Here is a 13,204-nt window from a genome sequence, read left to right on the forward strand (position 1 = left end):
CACACACACACACACACACACACACACACACACACACATCAACCAGACAATTTAGGGTTACTTGTATGTCTATGATTTCAGAGCTGGCTAATTGGTATTGGATAAACAATTAAGGGCTCATCTCTGGGAAAGATCATTTCTCTGGTTCTCAGCAGTTCTTAGTTGCCTGTAGGTCTTTATTCATGGGTGTGGCCTCATTTGATTGCCTCCTTCCATGTTAGCATGCCTATTGGTACCGTTATTGGTCAGGTCTTATTTAGGCAGCCATATAATTGAAGCATCGTGGATGAGCTTCCTTATTACTTGTAGGAAATGACAATCTCACAGGTATCCTGGTCATCTGGCTCTTAAAAATCTTTCCACCTCCTCTTCCTGAATGTTTCCTGAGCGTTGAATGTAGAAGCTGCATTGTAGATGTATCAATTAGGGTTCAGCACCCCATGGTCAGTTGTTCCCCGCATTTTGACCAATTGTAATCTATGTCTGTTTGCAAAGAGAAGTTTCTTTGATGAGAGGGGATAGCTACAATGGCCTGTGGGTATAAGAAGAGATATTTAGAATGCAGGAAGGAATTATACTGGTTTAATAAAGTGTCAGGAAGAGGTTCTCTTCTAAGATCCATGACCTCATTAGCCCTGAGTAGGTAGCGAGGTTTCCAGTACCAGGCATTATTTTCCTCCTGTTGAGCAGGCTTTAAGTCCAATTAGAAGCTTGTTAGTTAACACCAAGGTATGAGCACCACTATTGCGCTCCTAAGTTTATCAAGCCATGCTGGTCATTCATGTGTTTCATAGGAGTTGCAGCTGGATAAGACTAGATAGTTGCTTCCCTCCCTTGGAAACTCACAGAGCACCAGTACCATGAATGCTAGTCCCCAGGAGGTTTTCAGGTCAAATCCTGCTCAGCAGCTCCAGGTCTTGTGTCCAAAGTGCATGGTGGCTTCAGCAATAGAGACTTACCATCAGTCAAGGGCAATAGCATAGTGTATATTGTTTTAGAAGTCACTTGAACTCCCTTGAGCAACAGCTAATGCCTGGTATTTGGGGTTTTGTTAGTCTATAGCTCTTGTGGGGAATACTGTCTGCTCAAGGAGGACAATGTATGTGTGTGTGTGTGTGTGTGTGTGTGTGTGTGTGTGTGTGTGTGTGTGTGTATGTGTGTGTGTATATATGTGTGTATATGTATATATGTGTGTGTGTGTGTGTGTCTATGAGGATGACATTGGAATTGTCATAGGGATTGTGCTGAATCTCTACATGTATACATATATATATAATGAATATATGTATGCATGTATATGTATATGCACATATGTGCATATATATGTGCACTGTATGTAATTTAGATAAATTAATAGTATTATGATTCCTTATGGCTTTTCAGGCTTCTTTACTGTTATTTATTCTCCTTCCTCCCTCTCCTTCTGTATTTCCCCACTGCAATTAACACCCCCTTATTTTACCCATTTCCCTCTTCCAAATCACTTTTATCATTTTATATTCCTCTCTAGTGTACACTTGTTTTCATTTTTAATTGAATTTTTACATATTTTGGATATTATCTCCACCTCATATTCACAAATATTTTCTCCCATTTTGTAAGCTCTCACACCACTTTGTTTATTTTGCTATGCTGAAGCTTTGGTTTTATATCATCTTGTTAGTCTATCTTTGCTTTGGTTACCCATGATTTTAAGGTCATGTAAGGAAAATGTTGCTCAAACCAATGTCACAGACAACATCATGTCTTCTAGGTTTTAGTAATCTTACAGTTTTGAGTCTTCTACTTGAATCTTTAACTTAGTCTGACTTCATTTTTTTGTGTATGACGTCAAATTTTATTCTGCATATTCATATGGTTTCCCCTGCAGCATATGTTGGAAGAAAGATGTCCTTTCTCTATTTTGTTTTTCTAAAAACCTTTGCCAAAAATTGACAATAAGTTTATGAGTCTATTTTGGGGTTTTCTATTTCATTCGTTTATATATTATTTTAATGCCAGAAACATAATGTTTTGATTATAAATCACCTTATGTTTTCAAATCAAGGAGTATGATGCCTCTGGCTTTGTTCTTCAGTTGAAGATTATTTTGGGTTCCATACAAGTTTAGAGCAGTTTATTCTATGTCTATAAGGATGACATTGGAATTTTCATAGGCACTGTGCTGACTCTGTAGACTGCTTTGCATATTATGGACATTTTCCTTGCTTTCTTTAGTACTTTTCACTATATAGACCTTTGACATCTTGATTATATTTATACTTAATTATTGAACTTTAAAATTGCTTTTACAAGTAGGATTATTTTCTTACTGTTTTGATAGCTCATTAGTAGCATACAGAAGCACAAATGATTCTTGGATTTTGATTTATATCCCATAACTTTACATAACTCACCATTTTTTAATGTTTTTTCTTCTCTGTGGGCAATGGATAGAGTAGGATCAGATCATCAACAAATAGAGACAATTTTTTTACATTTTCTTTTCTATTAGAATGGTTGGTAGTTCTTTCTCTTGCCCAATTTCTCTGCTAGGACTTCCAGTACTAGGCTGAAAAGGAATGACATTTGGCATCCCATTTTGTCCTTGATCTTAGAGGGAATGCTTTCAGCTCTGTGCTGCTGAGAACTGTGTTAGCTATGGATTCATAATAAGTGGCATTTGTTGTGTGCAGGTACATTCCTTTTATATAATCTATTCAGATCTATATAGAAGGGATGCTGAATTTTGTCAAATGATTTTTCTGCATCTATTGAGATGGTCCTATTAATTTATACTTGATTTTGTTAATAGGACATATCACATTTATTGATTTGTATGGGCTGAATTAGTTTGAACCCTGGTGATAAATTCCAATTAAACATGGTTATCAAATTCAGTTTTCTGTATTTGTTGAGGATTTTTGCATCTATAGTCATCATGGATACTAGCCTATAAATTAATTTATTTTTGTAATAGTCTATTACTTTAGTGTCAAGGAAATCCAGGCTTTGTCAAATGAGCTTGGGAGCTTGTTCATTATTCTTTGATTCTTTAGATGATTTAAAAAATTTGTGATTCTGAGGCACAAGCTCAGTACCTTATGCAGTCAAGGCAATACATTTACCACTGAACTCCAGCTATATTCCTTCCTTCCTTCCTTCTTTAAATGTTTGGTAGAACCTAAACAGTGAAGCTATCTGTGCCTGGGATTTTGTTTTTGTTTCTTTTTCTCCATTAATTAATTTACTTACTTTACATTCTGATCTCGTAGCTCCCCTCCTCTCCTCCCAGTAACCCCTCACAACCCTCCTCCTCATTCTCCCCTCCCCTTCTCCTCAGAGAAGGAGGGTGGTCCCCCATGGTACCAACCCACCCCGGCACATTACATCACTGCAGGACTAGGTGCATCCTCCCCCATTGAGGCCTGAAGACAACCCAGCTATGAGAAAGAGATCCAAAAGCAGGCATCAGAGGCAGAGAGGAGATCCACTCCAGTTGCTGGGAGACCCACATGAAAAATAAGCTGTGGATCTGCTACATATGTGCAGGGTACCTAGGACCAGTCCAAATATGCTCTTTGATTGGTAGTTCAATCTCTGTGAGCCCCCATGGGCCCAGATTAGTTGGATCTGTAGGTCTTCCTGTGGAGTCCTTGACCCCCTGGTTCCCTCAATTGTTCCCCCAGCTCTTCCATAGGACTCCCCCAGCTCTGTCTAATTTTTGGCTGTGGGTCTGTGCATCTCTTTCCATCAGCTGCTGGGTGAAGGCTCTCAGGGGAGTTATGCTAGGCTCCTGTCTACAAGCAGAGCAGAGTAACACTAATAGTGTCAGGGATTGGTTCTTTCCCATGGGATAGGTCTCAAGTAGGGCCAGTCTTTGGCTACTTTCTCAATCTTTGGTCCATCCTTGTCCCTGAACATCTTGTAGGCAGAATAAATTTTTGGTTGAAGGTTTTGTGGGTGGGTGTTGTTCTTACCCCTCTACTGGAAGGCCCATCCTGGTACAGAGCCTGGATTTTCTTTGGTGAATGATTTAGTTACTCAATCTTATTACTTGCCATTGTTCTCCTCTGATTTTTCTCCTTATTTGTTATTCAGTCCTGGTAGGTTGTATCTATCTTGAAATTTATTCATCTTCTTCTTATTGGGGGTGAAGGTACTGACAAATTCAATGTCTGACAAAGACCCGCTTTGTATTCTGTAGAGAGCTATCCTTGTGTTGTGCCTTCATATGACAAATACAAGAGTAGAAAATTCTGAAGGCTCTTATATAGGAAGTAATATCATTCACCATGGCTGCACCCTTAGAACATAATCATTTCTTAAAGGCTATCTGGTAATGACACCACATTGAGCATTAGGATTTCAATATATGAGTGGGACATTATACAAGCATTCAATTCATTACAAGAATCTGATGGGAGCAATGGAGTGTGTATTTTAGACATGATAAAAACAAAGCACAAATACCCAACAATTAGGCTTTGAAAGATTTAGGCCAACTGACCTTTCTTAGAAATTTGTATGCCTGCTAGAGTTTTGAATCTGTCTTCAAATTTGATTTTTTAAAAATATTTATTTATTTATTTATTGTTTTGTATATAGTGTTCTGCCAGCATGTACAGCTGCAGGCCAGAAGAGGCCATCAGATCACATTACAGATGGTTGTGAGCCACCATGTGGTTGCTGGGAATTGAACTCAGGACCTCCGAAAGTGCAGTCCATGTGCTTAACCTCTGAGCCATCTCTCCGGCTTCCTCAAACTTGATTTTTAAAAGTCTGTATCAGCAGGCCTGTAGTGACATACTATGCCAGTTCATGGCTGCTAAAACAAATTACCTGAAAATTTGGGACTTAAAACACATAAATTTACAAACGGTGCTTAATATATAAATCCTTATAGTCTTATCACTTAAGAGAAGTTCAAGGTCATCCTTGGGTATATAGGAAATTTGAGGACAGCCCGGCTACGTGAAACCCTGTTTAAAACGACAAAAACAAAAGCCAGAAATGTATTCTCCTACAGTCCTTGGAGGCCAGCAGTCTGAAATCAAGTTGTGAGTAGAGCCGTGTCTCTCTGAAGGCCTAAGGGAAGCTCCTTTGCCTCTTCCTAGGCTTTGGAGGTTACTAGAAATCCTTGGTGTTCTTGGCCTTGCAATGTATCATTCCAGTCTCCGCCTCAGCCATCACTAGGTGTTTTCCTGTGTGTCTATCTATTTTGTATCTTCCCAACCTATTCACTCTCCAGGTGTTTGTATCCAATCTCTTTTTCTAAGAATGTCACTGAAGCACCAGCGAAACTCCTTGAATGTTCCTTTCTGTACTCCACTTATGTTTCTTTGGTAGGGGAGGGGCAATATTGTCCTCTACCTGTGGACATGTGAAACCTCAGAAACAATATGTCTGCTTATAAAATCCCCAATTGACCTTCTCATTCTGAAAAAAATAAAAAGGCTACTGGGATGTGATGACGCACGCCTTTAATCCCAGCACTCAGGAAGCAGAGGCAGGCGGATCTCTGTGAGTTCGAGGCCAGCCTGGTCTACAGAGTGAGTCTAGGACAGCCAAAGCTACACAGAGAGACCCTGTCTTGAAAAACTAAAACCAACCAACCAACCAACCAAACAGACAAACAATGAAACTGTTCCAATAGCAATTTATCTCTTTCCTGTTGCATTTATATAAGCAGCAGAAAGAAACCAGACTATACTTTCATACTTTGCTTGGAAGTTTTGTCAGCTAAAGGTTCAAGTTTGTCATTTGAACTCTCTACTTTTCATTCAACAGCACAGTGAAACAGTTCTCATCCACTCTAAAAACTATCACCCTTCTGCCAGGTTATTTTTTTTTTTTTACAATGTTTCTTGTTTCATTCTCTCATCAGAGACTTTACCAGAAGCAGTTTGCATTTCTAACAACATTCTATTCAAAGCAATGTAGTCTTTTAAATTTCATGTGTCTCAACAACCATGGTATTTATATAACATACAACTGTAAAACCAGTTCTGTATTTTTAGTATCTAATAGAGAAACAGCTAAATCCCAATTCCAAAATCTATATCCATTTTCTAGGATTGCTGTAACAAACAAAAACTGAGTGGACTGGAACAGCAATGATTAATTCTCTCATATTTTTAGAAGCTGGAGATCTGGATTTGAGGTCATGACGGGGTCAGAGTCTCTTTGAAGACTCTAAAGAAGTCTCTTTGAGTTCTTTCTTTGCTTCTTCCTACAGTCTGGTCATTATAGGCAAACCTTGACATTTCTTGGCTTGCAGATGCTTTATTGAACCTCTGCCCCCACTGCCACATGATGTTCCCTCCTGTGTGTCTGTGTACTCTATGTTATCACAAGGTGTTCTCTTCTCTGATTATGTCTCTTTCCATATTTTTTTATAACAGCAACAGCCCTTGAATTAAGTCCCACTTGATTATGTCTGTTAAGATAGTGTTTCCCAATAAAGTCATCATGTTTGGGAGGACATACAATTCAAACGACCACGCATCCTCATCCAGGCCTGGATGCATCAGAGTTTCCTCACAGAATAAAATGAGCACAAGGAATATAAATTCCCTTTCCTTAACAACTGAATAAACACAATTTCCATTAGATAGCTATTACTTCACAGTTAATAAATAATCCAGGTACCCAGGCAGAATTCTTTGTTGCTTCTACTTGGTCCTGAAGAGCTTTTCACATTCTTAAAACTTTTTCTCACCATGCTATGACTGTATGTTTGAGAATATTTCCTCCAATAGACTGAGTTCCTTGATATCTGTGACTTATTGGTCTCTGTTTCTCCACTGCTTACTATGTTACATGACATATAGTCATAGGTTCCTAAGACTTTGGAGGAAAGAGAAGGAAAAGGGAAGGAAGACAAATACTTGTTTATTTATAGGCAGCAGCCTTGGGAATAGGAAGGAACTGGGAGCTTAGAGTGCCAATGTCAAAACTCTGTCTTCTCTACTGATGTTCGTAGGCCTGGAGCCTTTCAGAGTGTCAGTATACAACACAATTCCAATTGCAAAGAAAGTCTAAATTGTTAGTTCATCAGAGACGTCTTTCCTACTTAAAAAAAAAACCTTGTGACTCAGTCCAACAGTAGTTTACTAATAACCAGCATGCCCATGGGGAATAAAGATCAGAGAGTGCTGTGTGCAGGCTACGTCTTGGATGGGTAATTCCATGTAAATGGATTAAGTTTGAACTGCAGTTTGATCCCTCAAGAGCAACCTCTTTAATGGGCCTCTGTCAACTTACATCTGGGAGAATGTATTGTTCTTTTTAAAGTCTTACCATGCCTTTGCACACACTACCCATTCTAATGACAAGAATAAAAACCTGTGCGTGCCTATGGCTAAACTCTTTTTTTAAAAGACAAAGCAGAAACTGAAATGTTCACAGGAACTAGAGAAATGATAGGGGAAGTCTTATGAAAATATACACAGAACAAAGTCAGGGTAGGGGGTTCAGTGCCCATATATTCATACGATTCAAATCATTGCTGGTATATGGCTATGTCTTTCTTATAGACATGAAAGTCAGGCTGTGAGATTCAAATGCTGCATTCACACACGTGATACCAAAAGTGACAGACTGATTAGTATGAAAGACAACACTAAACAGAATGCTACCATAAGGGCAAGGACTGCATCTTTTTAATGATTATCTCTTGAAGTGCCAAGCATAAAATAGTGATTCAGTAAATATTTGTTTAATAGCTTATTGAATGAATTAAAGTGATTAGCCCAGAAACTGCTGTAGGCAGTCAAAGCGTGGTTTTCCAAAAAAGAAAAAGCTCACGAGAAAAGGATTTAAAGCTCTCTCAAGTGTTGTCCAAGTAACACTTGGCAGCAGTGTTCCAAGGAAGAGCTAAAGCCTCATGGGCACTCCTTTGTTCTTCGTGTGAGCCCTGCCTCCTGCCTTCGCTTGTTTGTCAGATCATTTGGATACCCCTGACTTTCCAAGTCACTACTTTCTTTTGCTTTCTAGTTATACAGAACCAAGACAAATCAGAATAAATTTTGCTTAGACTGAACCAATATAGTAGTTGAGCAAAAAAAAAAAATTAGAGAGAGAGAGACTCTTGCTTCTGTCCTCAGTTCCTATCTGATATTATTCCTATCTATTTCCTTTTCCCTCCTGAGGCCAGTCACAAGACAAAATTAAAACAGAAACTGGACACTGGATTGGACTCTCAGTCCTCCCCTTTACACGCTTTGACACCTACATCCTGGGCCATTTTAGCCGTAGAAGCAGATTTTCTGGTCTTCCCTCATTTACCTCTGTGATCAACAATCCATTCCTTCTTGTCTTTGATTTGCTTTAGATACCTGCAGCTGAAAACAACCCTTTCCTTATTGGAATGCACTGCTGGTATTCCATCCATAGTGCTCGGACGCAGTTCTGCAATGTTTGTCGAGAGAGCATTCCTGCCTTGTCCCGAGATGCCATCATTTGTGAAGGTACCTTACTGATTGCTTTAGAAAGCAGAGCTCACTGCACAGAGTTAGGCATGAAGACTTTAGTATGACTGACCCAATCTAAGCCTTTGGCTCTTGTGCTAAATGATTCCCAATGAAGGGAAAGCGCAAAGTGGAACTTGCATGAAGGGGGTTTTCTCATGAATAAAACCGGGGGATTGGGGCTATATAGCCGTAAGGATTGAAAAATCAGAAATTACTTCTTTCCTACTATTAATTTCGATGTAAAATGGATTATAGTAAGTAAGCTTGGCTAGCAAGGAACCAAAAGGAACTGGTTCACGTTAAAAATAGGCCTTTGGAAATGGGTCAAAGCTATTTAGAAAGCACTTGAATTTTAACCGCCAGAGAAGTTTAGGCAAGGGCGTTAGAATTTTCATTGTCATCAGATTCACACCTGTGTTTTCTTCCTCCTTTCACAGTATGCAAGGTGAAATCTCACAAATTTTGTGCCTTGAGAGCAAGCAAAGACTGCAAGTGGAATACTTTGTCCGTAACTGATGATCTCCTTTTGCCTCCTGATGAGATAGTAAGTAGCAGCCATATCCTTCCCCCACTGTTTAAAGTCATGCCACACAGGGACGGGTAGAAGTCTTCTTGACACTACACAAGCAAAGTAGTCTCTTCCGCAGGATCGATGATCCAAATCACATCAGGGAGTGAAACCCCAAAGCCTACCTTTTAGCAGCCACTAGCATTGCAAGCAAGTCCATGGGACTTTTCTGTAATTCCACGGGTAGTATAATTATCTCTGTGCTTTCTTCTTTTATCGCTAATTTCTATCTCTTGCCTGTTTCCACTTCAGCAAACAATGCCTCATCAGTGGGTGGAAGGAAACATCCCTGCGAACTCTCGGTGTGCAGTATGTCGTGAGAACTGTGGTAGTCATCATAGACTTCAAGATTTCCGCTGTCTCTGGTGTGACTCTACGGTGAGACTCTTTGCATGTCTTTGCCACTTAAAGAAATTTATTTCTAGACTAGAGGTAGACTGGAGACTGCTGGTAACTATACAAGGGTAAATCGATAAGGAGATCTGTATCTCAGAGACCCTTAACAACAAAATGCATTATAGAGATTCCATAGTTCAGAGCCCAGTAACTTGGCTTTTCATATAGGGCTATGGAGTCTTTGGAGAGTTAAGGTGTTCATAATCTGATGCTTGTAAATTCATAAAGCCATCTTGGAAACAAGAAAAAAGCTGAATTTTAAAACAGGAATAAGTATGAGCAATTAGAAATAAATTCTGGAGTTTATTCTTAGCAAAGGATTCCTCCCTTCTTCATTATTTCCTAGGAACTTGCAATCTTTATTAATGGGTAATGATAATAAACAGTATCATTGCCACGACATATTGAATATCTTCTATTAATGATTTCAATTCTTGGAACAACATTGAACTAAGCCTCATTGTCCCCATTTTACAGATGAGTGATGTGAGGCTCAGAAAGGTGAACCCAAGGTCATTTAGCCAGCAAAAAAATAAAGTCTACATTTATATTTAATTCTGGTAAAACCATGTTCTTAGCTACACTAATACCATGTCTTTGAAACACTGGGCCTCAAATGAGGATAATTTTTGCTCCAGAAGACATTTGACAATATCTGGAGACATTTTTGATGGGCAAAAGTGAACTGGTCAGAAAGCATGCAACTGGTATCTAATGGGTTATTCAAAACGTACAATGCACAGGATAGTTTCCTATAACAAGGAACTATCCAGGCCAAAAAAATTATCAATATCACAGAGATTGAAAGACTCTGATCTTAACATTTTAAGCTTTTAGATGCTTCATTCAAACTGAGTGTTTTTTGTTCAGTTGTTTGTTTTGGTTTTGGTTTTGGTTTGGTTTTTCAAGACAGGGTTTCTCTGTGTAGCCTTGGTTGTCCTGGACTCACTCTGTAGACCAGGCTGGCCTCGAACTCATAGAGATCTGTCTGTCTCTGCCACCTGAGTGCTGGGATTAAAGGTGTACGCCACCACTGCCCGGCTCAAACTGAGTGTTTTAAGATGAAACTGCAAAGATCTTCTCCACTGAACAGTCTGTCCACTGCCTTTTTTTTTAATTGCTTTTGAATAGCCATGCCAGGTTTATGTCGCTAGAAAGTGTAGTTGTTTAAGACGCAGTCAGAAATCTAGGAGAAATGGCAACTTGTAGGGAAGGTTGCTTTGACACTTCCCAGCTATTTGACCTTGGTTAAGACCCTTCACCTCTGTGGGCTTTCACATATGCTCATTTCTGAAATGAATGCAACAATGTTTCTCCTGCCACATATAGTTGTTCTAAAAATTGAAATATAAGCATCTTTATATTTCTTATAAATATATTTATATAATAGGCTTATTATATAAATATAAAAGATTAGGACTTTTTAAATGCAAGTAGGTTTCCCATTCTGCAGGCTGCTAAGATTGTGTCCGAAGGCTAGTGACATCTCGCTGTCTGTAGATGGCAATCTTCAGAAAGACACCTTTTAAAGGGTCAGGGTTCACAGTCGAAGGAGATTGGGCGGTGGTAGGCAAGTTAAGGTTTATGTAGATAGTAACACATTTCAGACAGGGAGATTTGAAATATCAAAGGTCCAACTCTTGGGATGGAACCAAAAACTAAACAGTGTTCTTCTTTTCTCTCCCCCTCCCTTTTCTTTTGTGCTCTTATCGTTTCAGGTGCATAGCGTCTGCCAGAAGCGGTTTTCCAAGGAATGTTCCTTCGGAAGTCGTCGCTCATCAATCGTTCCGCCGACTGCATTGAGCGACCCTAGGGGCGATGGTGAGTAGGTTGACCTTTAACTCCGAAACTCAGTAGGGAGGGAGGGAAGGAGGGAAAACATTATTCTCCATAGCTAGTGTGATAGGTGGGTGGAATGGAAACTTGTATGTGTGCATCAAAGAGCTGACAGTGAGTCTTCAAACTGTGTAGTGGTGAATGCTGTTGTGTGTGTGTGTGTGTGTGTGCGTGCACATGTGTATAGGCATGTTCTCTGTAGACTCTGTCCCAACTCTGTTCAAAATTAATGTCACTTTCTTAATGTTTTTCAAATACTATTTAATCTGTGAAATAAATTTGTTTCCCCGCCAGTGGTTCAAAAACTATCGAAAGCCTAGGTTATATTACGCTTAAGAGGCAAACTAACACCAACATCGTTACCAAATCTGACACTACCATGGGTATTTTTGCCCCAGAACTCTTCCCTCATACTTTGCCACTTCCAGAAAGATAGTATTTATTCAGAATTCTTTTTCACAAGGTACTTGAAGCCTACAAAGAGAGTTCTAATAGAGACATTGCAGAGCAAGCAATCATGAGGAATCACTTGTCTTGGTACAATACAATAACGAACAATTGAACGGAGCACATTGCAAGTATCAAAGAAATAATAGACACTTGGATATCAAATACGTGTTAGAAATGTTGACCAAAAATACGAGTGCAGACAAACCTCAGGCTATTGAGTGAGCCATTTCAGAGTTTTGAGAAGGCAAGTGTGAGCATGTGCTTCATAGTACTGTATAAACACACAACGCTAAATTCACTTAGAGATGCATGAATATATTAAGCTCAGATCTACTCAACTATTTATCTTTGTAACATCGCCCACTTAACTATGTGGTCAATGAGAGATGGTTGAGTGGATAGGAGAATGAAGAGGCCCGGGGAAGATGTATACTTGATACATTGGGAAATGGAACAAGTCAATCGCCTGAGCAAATTCAAGCCGCTCACTAAGTCAACCTACTTTTTTTTCTTGCATTGTTAACATTCATCCACACCCCCACGCCACCCCCTTCAAGAGTAGCTTTCCTTTTGAGACATTCCATTCAAGAGAACTTTCTGCATTTCTTACCCATAGAATCTTAATGATGTATTAAGGATAATCCACTCCAACTACTCAGCTAGGCTAGAAAATCCTTTCTTCAGCAACCAGAGGCAGCTTTTGTCAATGCTATTATGCATCCATCCCTGCATTCGTTGATCCAGTTTTACATCCATTCCTGCATTCACTGATTCAGTCAAAAGGCTCCACTTGATGACAAGGCCTCTAATTACCCACTTCTCTTAGCCTTTAGGTTCTGGCTCAAATCAAGCCTCTTCTCACTTCCCCAAGTTAATTACGTCCTGTGCGGTAATAGTCACACAGTGGCCATTACACCAAAGCACACATCAGATTCATCTGGAAGGATTTATAAAAGCACAGGTTTCTGGGCTGTAGCCTCAGAGATTTTGGTTCAGTACATCTGGGTGAGGCTCAATCATTTGCGTTTCAGAAAGTTCCCTGATGCTATCTGTGCTACTAGTCCTATGAACATGCTTTATCATTTAGTGTGTGATCTTAGACAAGTTACTTAACATGTTTTTGCCTCATTTCTCAGTTTTTCCACTCTTACTAAAGATTATTTAGCAAAACATTTAATTGAAAAATGCAAATGACTCGATGTTTATGTTTTAATAGAACAAGCCCTAAGAAGGCCACCATTCTGCCATTGCTTTGCTGTCCTCCAATTACCATTTTCACACACTCAATGGTCACATCATTCATAAAGACAGAAAATCCTCAAAGTATTTCCTGGACATTTCTGCTTACCACTTAGCGTCAATAACATATTCTCCATAAACATCTTCAGCCTGGAAGGGTGGGCCTAGCTCATGGTGTCATTTGTCATTTCTTTTCTACTGATAGGGAATAATAACTACTCAGGCTCATTATGAAGGTTAAATTTGTTTAAACATTGCTCAA

The 13,204-nt window shown here is 39.3% G+C and overlaps 1 protein-coding gene across 1 annotated transcript in view; it reads left to right on the forward strand.

Annotated features, from left to right (window-relative positions):
• Positions 1–13,204, forward strand: part of DGKK (diacylglycerol kinase kappa) — a 117,868-nt gene that overhangs the window by 62,529 nt on the left and 42,135 nt on the right. The window contains exons 5-8 of the mRNA XM_084790259.1: positions 8,315–8,450; positions 8,891–8,997; positions 9,274–9,399; positions 11,136–11,238. Coding sequence (XP_084646385.1) covers positions 8,315–8,450; positions 8,891–8,997; positions 9,274–9,399; positions 11,136–11,238 — 472 coding nt within the window. The remainder of the gene's footprint in view (positions 1–8,314; positions 8,451–8,890; positions 8,998–9,273; positions 9,400–11,135; positions 11,239–13,204) is intronic.

Source organism: Acomys minous (assembly GCF_964271855.1).
Source record: "Acomys minous genome assembly, chromosome: 7".
Taxonomy (NCBI): Eukaryota; Metazoa; Chordata; class Mammalia; order Rodentia; family Muridae; genus Acomys; species Acomys minous.